The sequence below is a fragment of the Melanerpes formicivorus genome, unplaced genomic scaffold, assembly GCF_026170545.1.
Source record: "Melanerpes formicivorus ecotype bairdi unplaced genomic scaffold, bMelFor1.0.p_v2 SCAF_10, whole genome shotgun sequence".
NCBI classification, from domain to species: Eukaryota; Metazoa; Chordata; class Aves; order Piciformes; family Picidae; genus Melanerpes; species Melanerpes formicivorus.
Genome location: NW_027142362.1, coordinates 21,538,234 through 21,561,738, shown reverse-complemented (window position 1 = coordinate 21,561,738; position 23,505 = coordinate 21,538,234). Strand labels below are relative to the sequence as shown.

At 53.8% G+C, this 23,505-nt stretch overlaps 4 protein-coding genes across 4 annotated transcripts; all 4 read left to right on the top strand.

The window, feature by feature from the left end:
* The first annotated feature begins 2,160 nt into the window (after positions 1-2,160).
* LOC137443961 (feather keratin Cos2-3-like) lies at positions 2,161-3,342 on the top strand. The gene is made up of 2 exons (XM_068144213.1): positions 2,161-2,319; positions 2,677-3,342. Exons 1-2 carry the CDS (start codon positions 2,188-2,190, stop codon positions 2,998-3,000), a joined length of 456 nt encoding a protein of 151 aa, XP_068000314.1. The 5' UTR covers positions 2,161-2,187; the 3' UTR covers positions 3,001-3,342.
* Positions 3,343-8,861: 5,519 nt separating this feature from the next.
* On the top strand, positions 8,862-10,054 carry LOC137443963 (feather keratin Cos2-3-like). The gene is made up of 2 exons (XM_068144215.1): positions 8,862-9,031; positions 9,389-10,054. The coding sequence occupies exons 1-2, from the start codon at positions 8,900-8,902 to the stop codon at positions 9,710-9,712; spliced, it is 456 nt and encodes a 151-aa protein (XP_068000316.1). The 5' UTR covers positions 8,862-8,899; the 3' UTR covers positions 9,713-10,054.
* A 5,496-nt stretch (positions 10,055-15,550) lies between these two features.
* LOC137443964 (feather keratin Cos2-3-like) lies at positions 15,551-16,739 on the top strand. Its single transcript, XM_068144216.1, has 2 exons — positions 15,551-15,716; positions 16,074-16,739. Exons 1-2 carry the CDS (start codon positions 15,585-15,587, stop codon positions 16,395-16,397), a joined length of 456 nt encoding a protein of 151 aa, XP_068000317.1. The 5' UTR covers positions 15,551-15,584; the 3' UTR covers positions 16,398-16,739.
* A 5,577-nt stretch (positions 16,740-22,316) lies between these two features.
* Positions 22,317-23,505, top strand: LOC137443962 (feather keratin Cos2-3-like). The gene is made up of 2 exons (XM_068144214.1): positions 22,317-22,477; positions 22,835-23,505. The coding sequence occupies exons 1-2, from the start codon at positions 22,346-22,348 to the stop codon at positions 23,156-23,158; spliced, it is 456 nt and encodes a 151-aa protein (XP_068000315.1). The 5' UTR covers positions 22,317-22,345; the 3' UTR covers positions 23,159-23,505.

Sequence of the window (23,505 nt, the reverse complement as noted above, 5' to 3'; positions counted from 1 at the left end):
AGGAAGTGGAACAGAGGGGTGGATTGTGGTGGGTTAACACCTTTTTCTGAAAACAGAAGAAGAAAGCAGGGTGGAGGGCTTGCGGGTACTTTACACTCCCTGAAGGGCATCTCCCCCTAGGAAAGCTGAGTCTGTTCCACTTCCCCCTCCCTGCCCGGCAAGGGTATAAAAAGCAGGACCTCATAGCTGTTGGAGCTCCTTTTTGGCTCCTGCCTCTGCTGGATGAGAGCTACTGCAGCTGCTCTCCTGATCCTCAGCCACGTGGCCGGACCTGATCCTTCTCTCTGCTGCCTCTGCGCCTTCTCAGAGACAGACTGGTTTTGTATTATTCTTTTTCTATCCCCTTCCCATCCATTTTTGTGCCTTGCCCTTGTGAACTTTTTTTCCCTATTATTGCTATATATATATATATTTTGAAGGAAAAAAAAAATTACTTGCCTCTCTACTTCCAAGCTGACTCCAGATTGTTGCTTAGTGGGTTTGCTCCTTACCTTTTTTTTCCCTCCTCTCCCTGTTTGGAGGGAGGAGGTGTGGGGGGAAGTGGGGAAGAGATTCTCAGCCTTTTCCCCATTTGAGCTTTTAACTCTCAGTTAAGGCTCAAACCACTACAGGACTCCACCACCTCCATGGGCAGCACATCTCAATGGCCAACAACTCTCTATGGGAAGAACTTTCTCCTCACCTCCAGCCTAAACTTCCCCTGGTGCAGCTTGAGACTGTGTCCTCTTGTTCTGGTGCTGGTTGGCTGGGAGAAGAGACCAACCCCCTCCTGGCTACAACCTCCTATCAGGTAATTGTAGACAGCAATGAGGTCTTCCCTGAGACCTCCTCTTCTCCAGGCTAAACAATTCCAGTTCCCTCAGCCTCTCTTCACAGGGCTGTGCTCCAGACCCCTCCCCAGCCTTGTTGCCCTTCTCTGGACACCTTCAAAGTCTCAACATCCTTCTTAAATTGAGGGGCTCAGAACTGGACACAGGACTCAAGGTGTGGCCTAACCAGTGCTGAGCACAGGGCACAATGACGTCCCTGCTCCTGCTGGCCACACTGTTCTTGATGCAGGCCAGGATGCCCTTGGCCTTCTTGGCCACCTGGTCACACTGCTGGCTCATGTTCAGGCAGCTGTCAATCAGCACCCCCAGCTCCCTTTCTGCCTGGCTGCTCTCAGCCACTCCGACCCCAGCCTGTAGCTCTGCCTGGGGTTGTTGTGGCCAAAGGGCAGCACCTGGCACTTGGATTTGTTGAATGTCATCTTGTTGGACTCTGCCCATCTGTCCAGCCTGGCAAGGGCCCTGATTGCTCTAGACTGTTACTCTACTGTTTATTAGCCTTCTCCCATGTGTACGCGAGCTGTCATCGACCAGGCAAACGAACCAGAATAAAATTGGTGTGGGAAAACCATTTTTTATATTTAATAAATCATATTTTATCATATTTCCAGCTAATAGATTTATAAACTACAACACCCACCTGCACCCACACAAAGCTGTCTGCTTCCAAGTGCACACAAGACAAGAACAAAGGGAGGAGCACCATGAGCCATGGACTCTGCTGAAGGCCCCTGAGGCTGTCCAGTTCCAGGCAGGATGGAGTCAAATCTGATCAGGACAAGGCACAGGCCTTGGGGGGTGACAATTGATCACTGGTATGAGCTGAGGAGGCAGTGAAAGACAAGGACATGACAGGACCTCATGCTCAGGATACCATGGAGTCCACCTGAAGACTGCTGGAGTTTCTACCTGAAAACAGCACTTCAAATAGCCCCAACAGAGCGACCCAGGCTGACATCGTTTGTCTGATCTGGACCCTCCACAGAGCAGCACCATGAGCCATGGACTCTGCTGAAGACCCTTGAGACTGGACTGTGTTACACAGGATGGGGTCAGATCTGAGCAGGACAAGGCACAGACAAAGAAGTGAGCTGAGGACACACCACAGCACTTCAAACAGTCCCAACAGAGAGACCCAGGCTGACATCACCGCTCTGATCCGGACCCCTCCAGCACCTGAGATCAGTCTTCTGCCTGCACTCCTGCATTCCTGCCCTGGAAATCCTGCATCCTTTCCACCCAGAGCTCAGAAGAAGCCTTCACTGGGGCATGGGCCTGGCACAGACCTGGAGATGAAAAGGCAGCAGTGCAGGAGATGAAAGCACAGCCATGTCCTTAGCTGTGAGGCTTTGCATTCAAGATGAGCTTGTGCAAAAATTGTTACCTCTGCCAAGGTGCCTCTGGTCCTGCAGCAATGAGGGGCAGGTATAAAAGGCAGCCCAGGTCCTGCTCTCTCATCCACTTCTCCTGGCTCCTTCTCCTTGGCAACCAGGTGAGTCTGTAGCTCTTTCTGCTCCTCTTCCAAAAGGAGCTCTCCCCTCGGAGCAGCTCTCAGATGCTACTGCCTCTGTTCTCTCCTGATGGTTGAGTCCTCCTGTGAGGAGAGAGGGAAGCAGGAGAAGGTCTGCTTAGGGAGAGGCTGGGAGGTGGCTGAGGCACCTTTTGGTGTCTGAACTCCTAGAGAGCCTCCCTGGGCCAGGCTGCCCTTAACAGGGTGATGAAGGCCCTGTGGCTGCTGCACAGCTTCCGGCTCCCCACTGAGTCTTGGCCTTGGCTCCTTTGTGATAGTGTCACCAGGCTGCTCCTCACCCAGCTGCCTTCTCTGCTTGCTCCCTGCCCTCTCTCCCAGGTGCACCTCCAGCCTCCAGCCATGTCCTGCTCCAGCCAGTGCCTGCCCTGCCGGCCCTGCGGCCCAACCCCGCTGGCCAACAGCTGCAATGAGCCCTGTGTCAGGCAGTGCCAGAGCTCCACCGTGGCCATTGAGCCTCCTGCTGTGGTGGTGACCCTGCCCGGCCCCATCCTCAGCTCCTTCCCGCAGAACACCGTTGTGGGCTCCTCCACCTCCGCTGCTGTTGGCAGCATCCTCAGCTGTGAGGGAGTGCCCATCAACTCTGGCTGCTGTGACCTCTCTGGCATCTCCAGCCGCTCCTATGGCAGAAGGTACCTGCGCTGACAGAGCTGCTGGGGAAGCCCCAGGGACGCACCTCCGGGAGCTCAGAAGATGCTGCTGGCCCAAGGAGGGACACCCTGCATGTCTTTGCAGCACAGCTGCTGGGCTTTGCCTTTCCCTTTCCTTCTTTGCTTTGCTGTCCCTTGGCAGCAAGGTCCCCAGCCTTGAGGGGACCATCTGTCTCCTCTTCCTCTCTGAGACAGGCGGACAGACATCATGCAGGACCTTCTCCATGGCTATGGACCACAGAACCTTGAGGGATTTAAGGCATTCCTGCACTGCTCTTCTCCATTTGCAGTGACTTTGTTTTTCTCTTTTGACTGATTAAAGCTCTGCTGCATTCAAGCCTGGCCTCTGTGTGGTCCTTTCCTGTCTGGACACTCCCCAAGCTGTCAAAGGAGAAAGGTTTTGCTGTGGGGCAAAAGGCACTGAGGGCACAAGGAGACTCTTGTTCTCAGAGGAATAGGTGGTTGGGACACTCTGCAGTGGTTCCTCTGTGTGCCCAATGCCTGGTAGCTGAAGAAGGGACTATCAGATCTTGTCAAGGAGGTCCTGAGGTCTCAGCAGCAGCATGAGCTGTTCCTCTTGCTGTGGCAGGAGCTGTGCTGGGCTGACAAGGCTGGTTCTGGGGCTCCACTGGATGATTTGCTCTGCAGAATGGCCAGAGTGGTAAATCAGGGAACAGCCCTTGGCATGGCCCATAGCTGCAGCTCCAGATTCCTGTGCCCTCCAAGACCCAACCTGGGGTTATGGCCAGCAGCCATAGGCAGGAGAGCACGGAGAAGATGTTTCAAGGACCAGCTGCTGAGTGACTTGAAGCTGCCTGCTGGAGCTAAGTCTGTGGGAGCTGAGGGCAGTCAGCAGCCAGATGGGCAGAGTGAATCAGTGCATTTCTGAGGGCATTTCTGAGGGAGATCAAATTGCTCTGACCCAGAGCATGCAGGAGAAGCTGAACATCAGCCAGGACCAGGCAACTGGCTCCACTTGCCCAGAGAGCTGCAGATAGGCTCAGAGGTCTTGACAGTGTCATGGGTGCCTCCAAAGACTTTGTGCTCAGGAGCTGGCTGTGGGCAGTTATATCCCATTCTGTGCACAAAACCATAGATCTCTTGACAAAGGTGTAGAAGCAGAAGGATGGAAGGGGCCACAGCCATGCCCTCCACTGAGGGGGAATTATGGCTAATGAGTGTATATCTGAATGACTGAGGTCCAACAAAATAGGTCTCTCTTCTCCAGTGACTTCCTTCCAAAGGAATGGAATGGAATGGAATGGAATGGAATGGAATAGAATAGAATAGAATAGAATAGAATAGACCAGACCAGGTTGGAAGAGACCTTCAAGATCATCGTGTCCAACCTAGAAACTAACCCAGCACCACCTAATCAACTACACCATGCAACCAAGCACCCCATCAAGTCTCCTCCTGAACACCTCCATGATGATGACTCCACCACCTCCCCAGGCAGCACATTCCAATGGGCAATCACTCTCTCTGCGTAGAACTTCTTCCTAACATCCAGCCTGAACCTCCCCTGGCGCAGTCTGAGACTGTGTCCTCTTGTTCTGGTGCTGCTTGCCTGCCTGGGAGAAGAGACCAACCCCCACCTGGCTACAACCTCCCTTAAGGTAATTGTAGACAGCAATGAGGTCTCCCCTGAGTCTCCTCCTCTCCAGGCTAAGCAACCCCAGCTCCCTCAGCCTCTCCTCACAGGGCTGTGTTCCAAACCCCTCACCAACTTCATTGCCCTTCTCTGGACTCGTTCCATCTAGTCAACCTCCTTCCTAAACTGAGGGGCCCAGAACTGGACACAGGACTCAAGGTGTGGCCTAACCAGTGCAGTGTACAGGGGCAGAATGACCTCCCTGCTCCTGCTGGCCACAATGTTCCTGATACAGGCCAGTATGCCATTGGACTTCTTGGCTGCCTGGGCACACTGCAGGGTCATGTTCAGCCTAGCATCAACCAGCACCTCCAGTTCCCTCTCTGCCTGGCTGCTGTCAGCCACTCTGGCCCCAGCCTGTAGCACTGCAGGGTGTTGTTGTGGCCAATGCGTAGAACCTGGCACTTGGATGTGTTCAATCTCCTGCCCTTGGACTTTGCCCATCTGCCCAGCCTGTTGAGGTCCCTCTGCAGAGCCTCTCTACCCTCCAGCAGATCAACTCCTGCCCCCAGCTTGGTGTCAGCTGCAAATTCACTGATGATGGACTCAATGCCCTCATCCAGATCATCAATAAAGATGTTAAAGAGCACAGGGCCCAGCACTGATCCCTGGGGCACACCACTAGTGCCTGGCTGCCAGCTGGATGTGGCACCATTCACCACCACTCTCTGGGCTCAACCTCCAGCCAGTTCCTAACCCATCGCAGTGTGCTCCCATCCAAGCCATGGGCTGACAGCTTGGCCAGGAGTTTGCTGTGGGGGACGGTGTCAAAGGCCTTGCTGAAGTCCAGGTAGACCATATCCACAGCCTACCCCACATCCACCAGGCAGTCACCTGATCATAGAAGGAGATCAGGTTGGTCAGGCAGGACCTGCCCTTCCTAAATCCATGCTGGCTGGGCCTGATCCCTTGGCCATCCTGGAAGTGCTGTGTGATTGCACTCAGGATGACCTGTTCCATGATCTTGCCTGGCACTGAGGTCAGGCTGACAGGCCTATAATTCCCTGGCTCATCCAACCGGCCCTTCCTGTGGATGGGCACCACGCTGGCCAGCTTCCAGTCTTCTGGGACCTCTCCAGTGAGCCAGGACTGCTGAAAAACTATGGAGAGTGGCTTGGCCAGCACATCTGCCAGCTCTCTCAGCACCCTAGGATGGATCCCATCTGGTCCCATGGACTTCTGGGGATCCAAGCGGCTGAGGAGAGCTCCAACTCTCCACTCATAGAACACAGGAAAACTGTGCAGCTCCCTGGCTCCTTCTGCCAGCTCTGCAGGCCAGCTGTCTGGAAGACATTTTGTCCTGCTAGTAAAAATTGAGGCAAAGAAGGTGTTAAGTACCTCTGCTTTTTCCTCATCCTTTGTTACAGCATTCCCCTCCATGCCCACCAAGGAGTGGAGGTTGTCCTTGCCCTTTCTCTTGCTATTAATGTATTTATAGAAGGACTTTTTGTTGTCATTCACAGCAGAGCCCAGTCTAAGCTCCAAATATGCTTTTGCCTCCCTAATTTTCTTCCTACATGACCTAGCAACATCCTTAAACATTCCATGGGTTGCCTCACCTTTCTTCCAGAGATGATACACCCTCTTTTTTTCCCTTAGCTATTTTAGAAGTTCATTGCCCATCCAGGCTGGACGTCTGCCCTGCGGCTCGTCTTCTGGCACATTGGCACAGCCTGTCCCTGCGCCTTCAAGAGTTCTTCCTTGAAGCAGGTCCAGCTCTCCTGGACCCCTTTGTTTTTAGGGCTGTTTCCCAAGGAACCTTCTGAGTTAGTTCCATGAGTAACTTGAAGTCTGCCCTCTGGAAGTCCAGAGTGGAGGTCTTCTTGCTGCCCCTCTTAGCTTGACTGAATACTGAAAATTCAATTATCTCATGGTCACTGGCCTCTAAACACCCTCCAACCACCACATCACCCACCAGCCCTTCCCTGTTGCTGAAGAGGAGGTCAAGCATAGCCTTACCCCTGGTAGGCTCTCGCAGCACCTGGGATAAGAAGCTGTCCTCCATGAACTCTAAGAACCTCCTAGACTGTCTCCTCTCTGCTATGTTGAGATCCTAGCAGATGTCAGGCAAGTTGAAGTCACCCATGACAACAAGGTCAGGCGATCCTGAGACAGCCCTAAGATGCCTATAGAATGCTTCATTAACATCTTCCTCCTGGTTGGGTGGTCTATAACAGACTCCAACCAGGATGTCTGCCCTGCTGGTCTTCCCGCTAATTCTCACCACAAGCACTCAACCTGATCATCCCTAATCTCCAGCTCAATGGCATTTAGTGCCTCCCTGATGTACAGGGCCACCCCTCCACCCCTTCTTCCTTGCCTATCTCTCCTGAAGAGCCTGTAGCCCTCAGCTGCAGTGCTCCACTCATGTGAGTCGTCCCACCATGTCTCTGTGACGGCAACTACATCATAATTTTCCTGCGGTGACAAGGCTTCCAGCTCCTCTTGTTTGTTGCCCATACTTCGTGCATCAGCCCCTTCTCCCTTTGAATCTAGTACTGGAGGGCTTCTTCAGGACATGGGGACATATCTCAGAATCACAAAATCACCAAGATTGGAGGAGACCTCAAAGATCATCAAGTCGAACCTAGTCACCACAGACCTCATGACAAAACCATGGCACCAAGTGCCACGTCCAATCCCCTCTTGAGCACCTCCAGGGATGGGGACTCCACCACCTCCCTAGGCAGCACATCCCAATGGCTAACAACTCTCTATGGGAAGAACTTTCTCCTCACCTCCAGCCTAAACTTCCCCTGGTGCAGCTTGAGACTGTGTCCTCTTGTTCTGGTGCTGGTTGGCTGGGAGAAGAGACCAACCCCCTCCTGGCTACAACCTCCCTTCAGGTAATTGTAGACAGCAATGAGGTCTTCCCTGAGACCTCCTCTTCTCCAGGCTAAACAATTCCAGTTCCCTCAGCCTCTCCTCACAGGGCTGTGCTCCAGACCCCTCCCCAGCCTTGTTGCCCTTCTCTGGACACCTTCAGAGTCTCAACATCCTTCTTAAATTGAGGGGCCCAGAACTGGACACAGGACTCAAGGTGTGGCCTAACCAGTGCTGAGCACAGGGCACAATGACGTCCCTGCTCCTGCTGGCCACACTGTTCTTGATGCAGGCCAGGATGCCCTTGGCCTTCTTGGCCACCTGGTCACACTGCTGGCTCATGTTCAGGCAGCTGTCAATCAGCACCCCAGGTCCCTTTCTGCCTGGCTGCTCTCAGCCACTCCGACCCCAGCCTGTAGCTCTGCCTGGGGTTGTTGTGGCCAAAGGGCAGCACCTGGCACTTGGATTTGTTGAATGTCATCTTGTTGGACTCTGCCCATCTGTCCAGCCTGGCAAGGGCCCTGATTGCTCTAGACTGTTACTCTACTGTTTATTAGCCTTCTCCCATGTGTAAGTGAGCTGTCATTGACCAGGCAAACGAACCAGAATAAAATTGGTGTGGGAAAACCATTTTTTATATTTAATAAATCATATTTTATCATATTTCCAGCTAATAGATTTATAAACTACAACACCCACCTGCACCCACACAAAGCTGTCTGCTTCCAAGTGCACACAAGACAAGAACAAAGGGAGGAGCACCATGAGCCATGGACTCTGCTGAAGGCCCCTGAGGCTGCCCAGTTCCAGGCAGGATGGAGTCAAATCTGATCAGAACAAGGCACAGGCCCTGGGGGGGTGACAATTGATCACTGGTATGAGCTGAGGAGGCAGTGAAAGACAAGGACATGACAGGACCTCATGCTCAGGATACCATGGAGTCTACCTGAAGACTGCTGGAGTTTCTACCTGAAAACAGCACTTCAAACAGCCCCAGCAGAGTGACCCAGGCTGACATCGTTTGTCTGATCTGGACCCTCCACAGAGCAGCACCATGAGCCATGGACTCTGCTGAAGACCCTTGAGACTGGACAGTGCTACACAGGATGGGGTCAGATTTGAGCAGGACAAGGCACAGACAAAGAAGTGAGCTGACACACCACAGCACTTCAAACAGTCTCAACAGAGAGACCCAGGCTGACATCACTGCTCTGATCCGGACCCCTCCAGCACCTGAGATCAGTCTTCTGCCTGCACTCCTGCATTCCTGCCCTGGAAATCCTGCATCCTTTCCACCCAGAGCTCAGAAGAAGCCTTCACTGGGGCATGGGCCTGGCACAGACCTGGAGATGAAAAGGCAGCAGTGCAGGAGATGAAAGCACAGCCATGTCCTTAGCTGTGAGGCTTTGCATTCAAGATGAGCTTGTGCAAAAATTGTTACCTCTGCCAAGGTGCCTCTGGTCCTGCAGCAATGAGGGGCAGGTATAAAAGGCAGCCCAGGTCCTGCTCTCTCATCCACTTCTCCTGGCTCCTTCTCCTTGGCAACCAGGTGAGTCTGTAGCTCTTTCTGCTCCTCTTCCAAAAGGAGCTCTCCCCTCGGAGCAGCTCTCAGATGCTACTGCCTCTGTTCTCTCCTGATGGTTGAGTCCTCCTGTGAGGAGAGAGGGAAGCAGGAGAAGGTCTGCTTAGGGAGAGGCTGGGAGGTGGCTGAGGCACCTTTTGGTGTCTGAACTCCTAGAGAGCCTCCCTGAGCCAGGCTGCCCTTAACAGGGTGATGAAGACCCTGTGGCTGCTGCACAGCTTCCGGCTCCCCACTGAGTCTTGGCCTTGGCTCCTTTGTGATAGTGTCACCAGGCTGCTCCTCACCCAGCTGCCTTCTCTGCTTGCTCCCTGCCCTCTCTCCCAGGTGCACCTCCAGCCTCCAGCCATGTCCTGCTCCAGCCAGTGCCTGCCCTGCCGGCCCTGCGGCCCAACCCCGCTGGCCAACAGCTGCAATGAGCCCTGTGTCAGGCAGTGCCAGAGCTCCACCGTGGCCATTGAGCCTCCTGCTGTGGTGGTGACCCTGCCCGGCCCCATCCTCAGCTCCTTCCCGCAGAACACCGTTGTGGGCTCCTCCACCTCCGCTGCTGTTGGCAGCATCCTCAGCTGTGAGGGAGTGCCCATCAACTCTGGCTGCTGTGACCTCTCTGGCATCTCCAGCCGCTCCTATGGCAGAAGGTACCTGCGCTGACAGAGCTGCTGGGGAAGCCCCAGGGACACACCTCCAGGAGCTCAGAAGATGCTGCTGGCCCAAGGAGGGACACCCTGCATGTCTTTGCAGCACAGCTGCTGGGCTTTGCCTTTCCCTTTCCTTCTTTGCTTTGCTGTCCCTTGGCAGCAAGGTCCCCAGCCTTGAGGGGACCATCTGTCTCCTCTACCTCTCTGAGGCAGGCGAACAGACATCATGCAGAACCTTCTCCATGGCTATGGACCACAGAACCTTGAGGGATTTAAGGCATTCCTGCACTGCTCTTCTCCATTTGCAGTGACTTTGTTTTTCTCTTTTGACTGATTAAAGCTCTGCTGCATTCAAGCCTGGCCTCTGTGTGGTCCTTTCCTGTCTGGACACTCCCCAGGCTGTCAAAGGAGAAAGGTTTCGCTGTGGGGTAAAAGGCACTGAGGGCACAAGTAGACTCTTGTTCTCAGAGGAATAGGTGGTTGGGACACTCTGCAGTGGTTCCTCTGTGTGCCCAATGCCTGGTAGCTGAAGAAGGGACTATCAGATCTTGTCAAGGAGGACCTGAGGTCTTAGCTGCAGCATGAGCGGCATAGCTGCTGCTCCAGATTCCTGTGCCCTCCAAGACCCAACCTGGGGCTATGGCCAGCAGCCATGGGCAGGAGAGCACGGAGAAGATGTTTCAAGGAGCAGCTGCTGAATGACTTGAAGCTGCTTGCTGGAGCTAAGCCTGTGGGAGCTGAGGGCAGTCAGCAGCCAGATGGGCAGAGTGAAATAGTGCATTTCTGAGGGAGATCAAATTGCTCTGACCCAGAGCATGCAGGAGAAGCTGAAGATCACCCAGGACCAGGCAACTAGCTCCACTTGCCCAGAGAGCTGCAGATAGGCTCAGAGGTCTTGACAGTGTCATGGGTGCCTCCAAAGACTTTGTGCTCAGGAGCTGGCTGTGGGCAGTTATATCCCATTCTGTGCACAAAACCATAGATCTCTTGACAAAGGTGTAGAAGCAGAAGGATGGAAGGGGCCACAGCCATGCCCTCCACTGAGGGGGAATTATGGCTAATGAGTGTATATCTGAATGACTGAGGTCCGACAAAATAGGCCTCTCTTCTCCAGTGACTTCCTTCCAAAGGAATGGAATGGAATGGAATGGAATGGAATGGAATGGAATGGAATGGAATAGAATAGAATAGAATAGAATAGAATAGACCAGACCAGGTTGGAAGAGACCTTCAAGATCATCGTGTCCAACCTAGAAACTAACCCAACACCACCTAATCAACTACACCATGCAACCAAGCACCCCATCAAGTCTCCTCCTGAACACCTCCATGATGATGACTCCACCACCTCCCCAGGCAGCCCATTCCAATGGGCAATCACTCTCTCTGTGTAGAACTTCTTCCTAACATCCAGCCTAAACCTCCCCTGGTGCAGCCTGAGACTGTGTCCTCTTGTTCTGGTGCTGCTTGCCTGCCTGGGAGAAGAGACCAACCCCCACCTGGCTACAACCTCCCTTAAGGTAATTGTAGACAGCAATAAGGTCTCCCCTGAGTCTCCTCCTCTCCAGGCTAAGCAACCCCAGCTCTCTCAGTCTCTCCTCATAGGGCTGTGTTCCAAACCCCTCACCAACTTCATTGCCCTTCTCTGGACACCTTCCAGCAAGTCAACCTCATTCTTAAACTGAGGGGCCCAGAACTAGAAACAGGACTCAAGGTGCGGCCTAACCAGTGCTGAGCACAGGGCCGAATGACCTCCCTGCTCCTGCTGGCCATACTGTTCCTGATGCAGGCCAGGATGCCATTGGACTTCTTGGCTGCCTGGGCACACTGCAGGGTCATGTTCAGCCTAGCATCAACCAGCACCTCAAGGTCCCTCTCTGCCTGGCTGCTCTCAGCCACTCTGACCCCAGCATGTAGCACTGCAGCTCGTTGTTGTGGCCAATGTGCAGAACCTGGCACTTGGATGTGTTCAATCTCCTGCCCTTGGACTCTGCCCATCTGCCCAGCCTGTTGAGGTCCCTCTGCAGAGCCTCTCTACCCTCCAGCAGATCAACTCCTGCCCCCAGCTTGGTGTCAGCTGCACATTTACTAATGATGGATTCAATGCCCTCATCCAGATCATCAATAAAGATGTTAAAGAGCACAGGGCCCAGCACTGATCCCTGGGGCACACCACTAGTGACTGGCTGCCAGCTGGATGTGGCACCATTCACCACCACTCTCTGGGCTCAGCCTCCAGTCGGTTCCTAACCCACCGCAGTGTGCTCCCATCCAAGCCATGGGCTGACAGCTTGGCCAGGAGTTTGCTGTGGGGGACAGTGTCAAAGGCCTTGCTGAAGTCCAGGTAGACCATATCCACAGCCTACCCCACATCCACCAGGCAGTCACCTGATCATAGAAGGAGATCAGGTTGGTCAGGCAGGACCTGCCCTTCCTAAATCCATGCTGGCTGGGCCTGATCCCTTGGCCATCCTGGAAGTGCTGTGTGATTGCACTCAGGATGACCTGTTCCATGATCTTGCCTGGCACTGAGGTCAGGCTGACAGGCCTATAATTCCCTGGCTCATCCAACCGGCCCTTCCTGTGGATGGGCACCACGCTGGCCAGCTTCCAGTCTTCTGGGACCTCTCCAGTGAGCCAGGACTGCTGAAAAACTATGGAGAGTGGCTTGGCCAGCACATCTGCCAGCTCCCTCAGCACCCTAGGATGGATCCCATCTGGTCCCATGGACTTCTGGGGATCCAAGCGGCTGAGGAGAGCTCCAACTACCTGCTCATGGAACACAGGAAAACTGTGCAGCTCCCTGGCTCCTTCTGCCAGCTCTGCAGGCCAGCTGTCTGGAAGACATTTTGTCCTGCTAGTAAAAATTGAGGCAAAGAAGGTGTTAAGTACCTCTGCTTTTACCTCATTATCCTTTGTTACAGCATTCCCCTCCATGTCCACCAAGGAGTGGAGGTTGTCCTTGACAGCAGAGCCCAGTCTAAGCTCCAAATGTGCTTTTGCCTCCCTAATTTTCTTCCTACATGACCTAGCAACATCCTTAAACATTCCATGGGTTGCCTCACCTTTCTTCCAGAGATGATACACCCCCTTTTTTTCCCTTAGCTATTTTAGAAGTTCATTGCCCATCCAGGCTGGACGTCTGCCCAGGCGGCTCATCTTCCGGCACATTAGCACAGCCCGTTCCTGGGCCTTCAAGAGTTCTTCCTTGAAGCAGGTCCAGCTCTCCTGGGCCCCTTTGTTTTTAAGGCCTGTTTCCCAAGTAACTTTCTGAGTTAGTTCCATGAGTAACTTGAAGTCTGCCCTCTGGAAGTCCAGAGTGGAGGTCTTCTTGCTGCCCCTCTTAGCTTGACTGAATACTGAAAATTCAATTATCTCATGGTCACTGGCCTCTAAACACCCTCCAACCACCACATCGCCCACCAGCCCTTCCCTGTTGCTGAAGAGGAGGTCATGGCTCCTAAACACCCTCTGGCCACCACATCACCCACCAGCCCTTCCCTGTTGCTGAAGAGGAGGTCATGGCTCCTAAACACCCTCTGGCCACCACATCACCCACCAGCCCTTCCCTGTTGCTGAAGAGGAGGTCAAGCATAGCCTTGCCCTGGTAGGCTCTTGTAGCACCTGGGATAAGAAGCTGTCCTCCATGAACTCTAAGAACCTCCTAGACTGTCTCCTCTCTGCTGTGTTGAGATCCCAGCAGATGTCAGGCAAGTTGAAGTCACCCATGAGAACAAGGTCAGGCGATCCTGAGACAGCCCTAAGATGCCTATAGAATGCTTCATTAACATCTTCCTCCTGGTTGGGTGGTCTATAACAGACTCCAACCAGGATGTCTGCCCTGCTGGGCTTCCCACTAATTCTCACCACAAGCACTCAACCTGATCATCCCTAATCTCCAGCTCAATGGCATCTAGTGACTCCCTGATATAAAGGGCCACCCCTCCACCCCTTCTTCCTTGCATATCTCTCCTGAAGAGCCTGTAGCCCTCAGCTACAGTGCTCCACTCACGTGAGTCGTCCCACCATGTCTCTGTGACGGCAACTACATCATAATTTTCCTGCGGTGACAAGGCTTCCAGCTCCTCTTGTTTGTTGCCCATACTTCGTGCATCAGCCCCTTCTCCCTCCGAATCTAATACTGGAGGGCTTCTTCAGGACATGGGGGCACATCTCAGAATCACAAAATCACCAAGATTGGAGGAGACCTCAAAGATCATCAAGTCGAACCTAGTCACCACAGACCTCATGACTAAACCATGTCACCAAGTGCCACATCCAATCCCCTCTTGAGCACCTCCAGGGATGGGGACTCCACCAACTCCCTGGGCAGCACATCTCAATGGCTAACAACTCTCTCTGGGAAGAACTTTCTCCTCACCTCCAGCCTAAACTTCCCCTGGTGCAGCTTGAGACTGTGTCCTCTTGTTCTGGTGCTGGTTGGCTGGGAGAAGAGACCAACCCCCTCCTGGCTACAACCTCCCTTCAGGTAATTGTAGACAGCAATGAGGTCTTCCCTGAGACCTCCTCTTCTCCAGGCTAAACAATCCCAGCTCCCTCAGCCTCTCCTCACAGGGCTGTGCTCCAGACCCCTCCCCAGCCTTGTTGCCCTTCTCTGGACACCTTCAGAGTCTCAACATCCTTCTTAAATTGAGGGGCCCAGAACTGGACACAGGACTCAAGGTGTGGCCTAACCAGTGCTGAGCACAGGGCACAATGACTTCCCTGCTCCTGCTGGCCACACTATTCTTCATGCAGACCAGGATGCCTTTGGCTTTCTTGGCCACCTGGGCACACTGCTGGCTCATGTTTAGGCACCCGTCAATCAGCACCCCAGGTCCCTTTCTGCCTGGCTGCTCTCAGCCACTCCGACCCCAGCCTGTAGCTCTGCCTGGGGTTGTTGTGGCCAAAGGGCAGCACCTGGCACTTGGATTTGTTGAATGTCATCTTGTTGGACTCTGCCCATCTGTCCAGCCTGGCAAGGGCCCTGATTGCTCTAGACTGTTACTCTACTGTTTATTAGCCTTCTCCCATGTGTAAGTGAGCTGTCATTGACCAGGCAAACGAACCAGAATAAAATTGGTGTGGGAAAACCATTTTTTATATTTAATAAATCATATTTTATCATATTTCCAGCTAATAGATTTATAAACTACAACACCCACCTGCACCCACACAAAGCTGTCTGCTTCCAAGTGCACACAAGACAAGAACAAAGGGAGGAGCACCATGAGCCATGGACTCTGCTGAAGGCCCCTGAGGCTGCCCAGCTCCAGGCAGGATGGAGTCAAATCTGATCAGAACAAGGCACAGGCCTTGGGGGTTGACAATTGATCACTGGTATGAGCTGAGGAGGCAGTGAAAGACAAGGACATGACAGGACCTCATGCTCAGGATACCATGGAGTCTACCTGAAGACTGCTGGAGTTTCTACCTGAAAACAGCACTTCAAACAGCCCCAGCAGAGTGACCCAGGCTGACATCGTTTGTCTGATCTGGACCCTCCACAGAGCAGCACCATGAGCCATGGACTCTGCTGAAGACCCTTGAGACTGGACAGTGCTACACAGGATGGGGTCAGATCTGAGCAGGACAAGGCACAGACAAAGAAGTGAGCTGAGGACACACCACAGCACTTCAAACAGTCCCTACAGAGAGACCCAGGCTGACATCACCGCTCTGATCCGGACCCCTCCAGCACCTGAGATCAGTCTTCTGCCTGCACTCCTGCATTCCTGCCCTGGAAATCCTGCATCCTTTCCACCCAGAGCTCAGAAGAAGCCTTCACTGGGGCATGGGTCTGGCACAGACCTGGAGATGAAAAGGCAGCAGTGCAGGAGATGAAAGCACAGCCATGTCCTTAGCTGTGAGGCTTTGCATTCAAGATGAGCTTGTGCAAAAATTGTTACCTCTGCCAAGGTGCCTCTGGTCCTGCAGCAATGAGGGGCAGGTATAAAAGGCAGCCCAGGTCCTGCTCTCTCATCCACTTCTCCTGGCTCCTTCTCCTTGGCAACCAGGTGAGTCTGCAGCTCTTTCTGCTCCTCTTCCAAAAGGAGCTCTCCCCTCGGAGCAGCTCTCAGCTGCTACTGCCTCTGTTCTCTCCTGATGGTTGAGTCCTCCTGTGAAGAGAGAGGGAAGCAGGAGAAGGTCTGCTTAGGGAGAGGCTGGGAGGTGGCTGAGGCAGCTTTTGGTGTCTGAACTCCTAGAGAGCGTCCCTGGGCCAGGCTGCCCTTAACAGGGTGATGAAGGCCCTGTGGCTGCTGCACAGCTTCCAGCTCCCCACTGAGTCTTGGCCTTGGCTCCTTTGTGATAGTGTCACCAGGCTGCTCCTCACCCAGCTGCCTTCTCTGCTTGCTCTTTGCCCTCTCTCCCAGGTGCACCTCCAGCCTCCAGCCATGTCCTGCTCCAGCCAGTGCCTGCCCTGCCGGCCCTGTGGCCCAACCCCGCTGGCCAACAGCTGCAATGAGCCCTGTGTTAGGCAGTGCCAGAGCTCCACCGTGGCCATTGAGCCTCCTGCTGTGGTGGTGACCCTGCCCGGCCCCATCCTCAGCTCCTTCCCGCAGAACACCGTTGTGGGCTCCTCCACCTCCGCTGCTGTTGGCAGCATCCTCAGCTGTGAGGGAGTGCCCATCAACTCTGGCTGCTGTGACCTCTCTGGCATCTCCAGCCGCTCCTATGGCAGAAGGTACCTGCGCTGACAGAGCTGCTGGGGAAGCCCCAGGGACGCACCTCCGGGAGCTCAGAAGATGCTGCTGGCCCAAGGAGGGACACCCTGCATGTCTTTGCAGCACAGCTGCTGGGCTTTGCCTTTCCCTTTCCTTCTTTGCTTTGCTGTCCCTTGGCAGCAAGGTCCCCAGCCTTGAGGGGACCATCTGTCTCCTCTTCCTCTCTGAGGCAGGCGGACAGACATCATGCAGGAACTTCTCCATGGCTATGGACCACAGAACCTTGAGGGATTTAAGGCATTCCTGCACTGCTCTTCTCCATTTGCAGTGACTTTGTTTTTCTCTTTTGACTGATTAAAGTTCTGCTGCATTCAAGCCTGGCCTCTGTGTGGTCCTTTCCTGTCTGGACACTCCCCAAGCTGTCAAAGGAGAAAGGTTTTGCTGTGGGGTAAAAGGCACTGACGGCACAAGGAGACTCTTGTTCTCAGAGCAATAAGTGTTTGGGACACTCGGCAGTGGTGCCTCTGTGTGCCCAGTGCCTGGTAGCTGAAGAAGGGACTATCAGATCTTGTCAAGGAGGACCTGAGGTCTCAGCAGCAGCATGAGCTGTTCCTCTTGCTGTGGCAGGAGCTGTGCTGGGCTGACAGGGCTGGCTCTGGGGCTCCACTGGATGATTTGCTCTGCAGAATGGCCAGAATGGTAAAGCAGGGAACAGCCCTTGGCATGGCCCATAGCTGCAGCTCCAGATTCCTGTGCCCTCCAAGACCCAGCCTGGGGCTATGGCCAGCAGCCATGGGCAGGAGAGCACAGAGAAGATGTTTCAAGGAGCAGCTGCTGAATGACTTGAAGCTGCTTGCTGGAGCTAAGCCTGTGGGAGCTGAGGGCAGTCAGCAGCCAGATGGGCAGAGTGAATCAGTGCATTTCTGAGGGAGATCAAATTGCTCTGACCCAGAGCATGCAGGAGAAGCTGAAGATCAGCCAGGACCAGGCAACTGGCTCCACTTGCCCAGAGAGCTGCAGATAGGCTCAGAGGTCTTGACAGTGTCATGGATGCCTCCAAAGACTTTGTGCTCAGGAGCTGGCTGTGGGCAGTTATATCCCATTCTGTGCACAAAACCATAGATCTCTTGACAAAGGTGTAGAAGCAGAAGGATGGAAGGGGCCACAGCCATGCCCTCCACTGAGGGGGAATTATGGCTAATGAGTGTATATCTGAATGACTGAGGTCCAACAAAATAGGCCTCTCTTCTCCAGTGACTTCCTTCCAAAGGAATGGAATGGAATAGAATAGACTAGAATAGAATAGACTAGAATAGAATAGAATAGACCAGACCAGGTTGGAAGAGACCTTCAAGATCATCGTGTCCAACCTAGAAACTAACCCAACACCACCTAATCAACTAAACCATGCAACCAAGCACCCCATCAAGTCTCCTCCTGAACACCTCCAATGATGATGACTCCACCACCTCCCCAGACAGCACATTCCAATGGGCAATCACTCTCTCTGTGTAGAACTTCTTCCTAACATCCAGCCTAAACCTCCCCTGGTGCAGCCTGTGACTGTGTCCTCTTGTTCTGGTGCTGCTTCCCAGCCTTGGAGAAGAGACCAACCCCCACCTGGCTACAACCTCCCTTAAGGTAGTTGTAGACAGCAATAAGGTCTCCCCTGAGTCTCCTCCTCTCCAGGCTAAGCAACCCCAGCTCCCTCAGTCTCTCCTCATAGGGCTGTGTTCCAAACCCCTCACCAACTTCATTGCCCTTCTCTGGACACCTTCCAGCAAGTCAACCTCCTGCTTAAACTGAGGGGCCCAGAACTAGACACAGGACTCAAGGTGTGGCCTAACCAGTGCCGAGCACAGGGCAGAATGACCTCCCTGCTCCTGCTGGCCACACTGTTCCTGATGCAGGCCAGGATGCCATTGGACTTCTTGGCCTCCTGGGCACACTGCAGGCTCATGTTCAGCCTAGCATCAACCATCAACCCCAGGTCCCTCTCTGCCTGGTTGCTCTCAGCCACTCTGACCCCAGCCTGTAGCACTGCAGGGCGTTGTTTTGGCCAATGTGTAGAACCTGGCACTTGGATGTGTTCAATCTCCTGCCCTTGGACTCTGCCCATCTGTCCAGCCTGTCGAGGTCCCTCTGCAGAGCCTCTCCACCCTCCAGCAGATCAACTCCTGCCCCCAGCTTGGCGTCACCTGCACATTTACTGATGATGGACTCAATGCCCTCATCCAGATCATCAATAAAGATGTTAAAGAGCACAGGGCCCAGCACTGATCCCTGGGGCACACCACTAGTGCCTGGCTGCCAGCTGGATGTGGCACCATTCACCACCACTCTCTGGGCTCAGCCTCCAGTCGGTTCCTAACCCACCGCAGTGTGCTCCCGTCCAAGCCATGGGCTGACAGCTTGGCCAGGAGTTTGCTGTGGGGGACAGTGTGAAAGGCCTTGCTGAAGTCCAGGTAGACCATATCCACAGCCTACCCCACATCCACCAGGCAGTCACCTGATCATAGAAGGAGATCAGGTTGGTCAGGCAGGACCTGCCCTTCCTAAATCCATGCTGGCTGGGCCTGATCCCTTGGCCATCCTGGAAGTGCTGTGTGATTGCACTCAGGATGACCTGTTCCATGATCTTGCCTGGCACTGAGGTCAGGCTGACAGGTCTATAATTCCCTGGCTCATCCAACCGGCCCTTCTTATGGATGGGCACCACGTTGGCCAGCTTCCAGTCTTCTGGGACCTCTCCAGTGAGCCAGGACTGCTGAAAAACTATGGAGAGTGGCTTGGCCAGCACATCTGCCAGCTCCCTCAGCACCCTAGGATGGATCCCATCTGGTCCCATGGACTTCTGGGGATCCAAGTGGCTGAGGAGAGCTCCAATTACCTGCTCATGGAACACAGGAAAACTATGCAGCTCCCTGGCTCCTTCTGCCAGCTCTGCAGGCCAGCTGTCTGGAAGACATTCTGTCCTGCTAGTAAAAATTGAGGCAAAGAAGGTGTTAAGTACCTCTGCTTTTTCCTCATCCTTTGTTACAGCATTCCCCTCCATGTCCACCAAGGAGTGGAGGTTGTCCTTGCCCTTCCTCTTTCTATTAATGTATTTATAGAAGGACTTTTTGTTGTCCTTGACAGCACAGCCCAGTCTAAGCTCCAAATGTGCTTTTGTCTCCCTAATTATCTTCCTATATGACCTAGCGACATCCTTAAACATTCCATGGGTTGCCTCACCTTTCTTCCAGAGATGATACACCCTCTTTTTTACCCTTAGCTCTTTTAGAAGTTCATTGCAGGCTGGACGTCTGCCCTGGCGGCTCATCTTCCGGCACATTGGCACAGCCCGTTCCTGGGCCTTCAAGAGTTCTTCCTTGAAGCAGGTCCAGCTCTCCTGGGCCCCTTTGTTTTTAAGGCCTGTTTCCCAAGGAACCTTCTGAGTTAGTTCCATGAGTAACTTGAAGTCTGCCCTCTGGAAGTCCAGAGTGGAGGTCTTCTTGCTGCCCCTCTTAGCTTGACTGAATACTGAAAATTCAGTTATCTCATGGTCACTGGCCTCTAAACACCCTCCAACCACCACATCACCCACCAGCCCTTCCCTGTTGCTGAAGAGGAGGTCATGGCTCCTAAACACCCTCTGGCCACCACATCACCCACCAGCCCTTCCCTGTTGGTGAAGAGGAGGTCAAGCATAGCCTTGCCCTGGTAGGCTCTCGTAGCACCTGGGATAAGAAGCTGTCCTCCATGAACTCTAAGAACCTCCTAGACTGTCTCCTCTCTGCTGTGTTGAGATCCCAGCAGATGTCAGGCAAGTTGAAGTCACCCATGAGAACAAGGTCAGGCGATCCTGAGACAGCCCTAAGCTGCCTATAGAATGCTTCATTAACATCTTCCTCCTGGTTGGGTGGTCTATAACAGACTCCAACCAGGATGTCTGCCCTGCTGGTCTTCCCGCTAATTCTCACCACAAGCACTCAACCTGATCATCCCTAATCTCCAGCACAATGGCATCTAGTGCCTCCCTAATGTACAGGGCCACCCCTCCACCCCTTCTTCCTTGCCTATCTCTCCTGAAGAGCCTGTAGCCCTCAACTGCAGTGCTCCACTCATGTGAGTCGTGACGTCATGTCTCTGTGATGGAAACTACATCATAATTTTCCTGCAGTGACAAGGCTTCCAGCTCCTCTTGTTTGTTGCCCATACTTCGTGCATCAGCCCCTTCTTCCTTCGAATCTAGTACTGGAGGGCTTCTTCAGGACGTGGGGACACATCTCAGAATCACAGAACCACCAAGATTGGAGGAGACCTCAAAGATCATCAAGTCCAACCTAGTCATCACAGACCTCATGACTAAACCATGGCACCAAGTGCCACGTCCAATCCCTCTTGAGCACCTCCAGGGATGAGGACTACACCACCTCCATGGGCAGCACATCTCAATGGCCAACAACTCTCTCTGGGAAGAACTTTCTCCTCACCTCCAGCCTAAACTTCCCCTGGCACAGCTTGAGACTGTGTCCTCTTGTTCTGGTGCTGGTTGGCTGGGAGAAGAGATCAACTTCCTCCTGGCTACAACCTCCCTTCAGGAAATTGTAGACAGCAATGAGGTCTCCCCTGAGCCTCCTCTTCTCCAGGCAAAACAATCCCAGTTCCCTCAGCCTCTCCTCACAGGGCTGTGCTCCAGACCCCTCCCCAGCCTTGTTGCCCTTCTCTGGACACCTTCAAGAGTCTCAACATCCTTCTTAAATTGAGGGGCCCAGAACTGGACACAGGACTCAAGGTGTGGCCTAACCAGTGCTGAGGCCAGGGCACAATGACCTCCCTACTCCTGCTGGCCACACTATTCTTGATGCAGGCCAGGATGCCCTTGGCCTTCTTGGCCACCTGGGCACACTGCTGGCTCATGTTCAGGCAGCTGTCAATCAGCACCCCCAGGTCCCTTTCTGCCTGGCTGCTCTCCAGCCACTCTGACCCCAGCCTGTAGCTCTGCCTGGGGTTGTTGTGGCCAAAGGGCAGCACCTGGCACTTGGATTTGTTGAATGTCATCTTGTTGGACTCTGCCCATCTGTCCAGCCTGGCAAGGGCCCTGATTTCTCTAGACTGTTACTCTACTGTTTATTAGCCTTCTCCCATGTGTAAGCGGGCTGTCATCGACCAGGCAAACGAACCAGAATAAAATTGGTGTGGGAAAACAAGTTCTGATATTTAATGAATCATATTTTATCACATTTCCAGCGAATAGATTTATAAATTACAACATCCACCTGCACCCACACAAAGCTGTCTGCTTCCAAGTGCACACAAGACAAGAACAAAGGGAGGAGCACCATGAGCCATGGACTCTGCTGAAGGCCCCTGAGGCTGTCCAGTTCCAGGCAGGATGGAGTCAAATCTGATCAGGACAAGGCACAGGCCTTGGGGGGTGACAATTGATCACTGGTATGAGCTGAGGAGGCAGTGAAAGACAAGGACATGACAGGACCTCATGCTCAGGACACCATGGAGTCCACCTGAAGACTGCTGGAGTTTCTACCTGAAAACAGCACTTCAAATAGCCCCAACAGAGCGACCCAGGCTGACATCGTTTGTCTGATCTGGACCCTCCACAGAGCAGCACCATGAGCCATGGACGCTGCTGAAGACCCTTGAGACTGGACAGTGCTACACAGGATGGGGTCAGATCTGAGCAGGACAAGGCACAGACAAAGAAGTGAGCTGAGGACACACCACAGCACTTCAAACAGTCCCTACAGAGAGACCCAGGCTGACATCACCGCTCTGATCCGGACCCCTCCAGCACCTGAGATCAGTCTTCTGCCTGCACTCCTGCATTCCTGCCCTGGAAATCCTGCATCCTTTCCACCCAGAGCTCAGAAGAAGCCTTCACTGGGGCATGGGCCTGGCACAGACCTGGAGATGAAAAGGCAGCAGTGCAGGAGATGAAAGCACAGCCATGTCCTTAGCTGTGAGGCTTTGCATTCAAGATGAGCTTGTGCAAAAATTGTTACCTCTGCCAAGGTGCCTCTGGTCCTGCAGCAATGAGGGGCAGGTATAAAAGGCAGCCCAGGTCCTGCTCTCTCATCCACTTCTCCTGGCTCCTTCTCCTTGGCAACCAGGTGAGTCTGCAGCTCTTTCTGCTCCTCTTCCAAAAGGAGCTCTCCCCTCGGAGCAGCTCTCAGCTGCTACTGCCTCTGTTCTCTCCTGATGGTTGAGTCTTCTTGTGAGGAGAGAGGGAAGCAGGAGAAGGTCTGCTTAGGGAGAGGCTGGGAGGTGGCTGAGGCAGCTTTTGGTGTCTGAACTCCTAGAGAGCGTCCCTGGGCCAGGCTGCCCTTAACAGGGTGATGAAGGCCCTGTGGCTGCTGCACAGCTTCCAGCTCCCCACTGAGTCTTGGCCTTGGCTCCTTTGTGATAGTGTCACCAGGCTGCTCCTCACCCAGCTGCCTTCTCTGCTTGCTCTTTGCCCTCTCTCCCAGGTGCACCTCCAGCCTCCAGCCATGTCCTGCTCCAGCCAGTGCCTGCCCTGCCGGCCCTGCGGCCCAACCCCGCTGGCCAACAGCTGCAATGAGCCCTGTGTCAGGCAGTGCCAGAGCTCCACCGTGGCCATTGAGCCTCCTGCTGTGGTGGTGACCCTGCCCGGCCCCATCCTCAGCTCCTTCCCGCAGAACACCGTTGTGGGCTCCTCCACCTCCGCTGCTGTTGGCAGCATCCTCAGCTGTGAGGGAGTGCCCATCAACTCTGGCTGCTGTGACCTCTCTGGCATCTCCAGCCGCTCCTATGGCAGAAGGTACCTGCGCTGACAGAGCTGCTGGGGAAGCCCCAGGGACGCACCTCCAGGAGCTCAGAAGATGCTGCTGGCCCAAGGAGGGACACCCTTCATGTCTTTGCAGCACAGCTGCTGGGCTTTGCCTTTCCCTTTCCTTCTTTGCTTTGCTGTCCCTTGGCAAAAAGGTGCCCAAGAAATCCATCCTGCTGGGAGCCATCTCTCTGCTCTTCCCCTATGATGGATGCAGATATTGTGCAGGAACTTGACCGTGGCCAAGGGCCACAGACTCTGGTGTGTTTTGGTGCATTCCTGCACTGCTCTTCTCCATTTGCAGTGACTTTGTTTTTCTCTTTTGACTGATTAAAGTTCTGCTGCATTCAA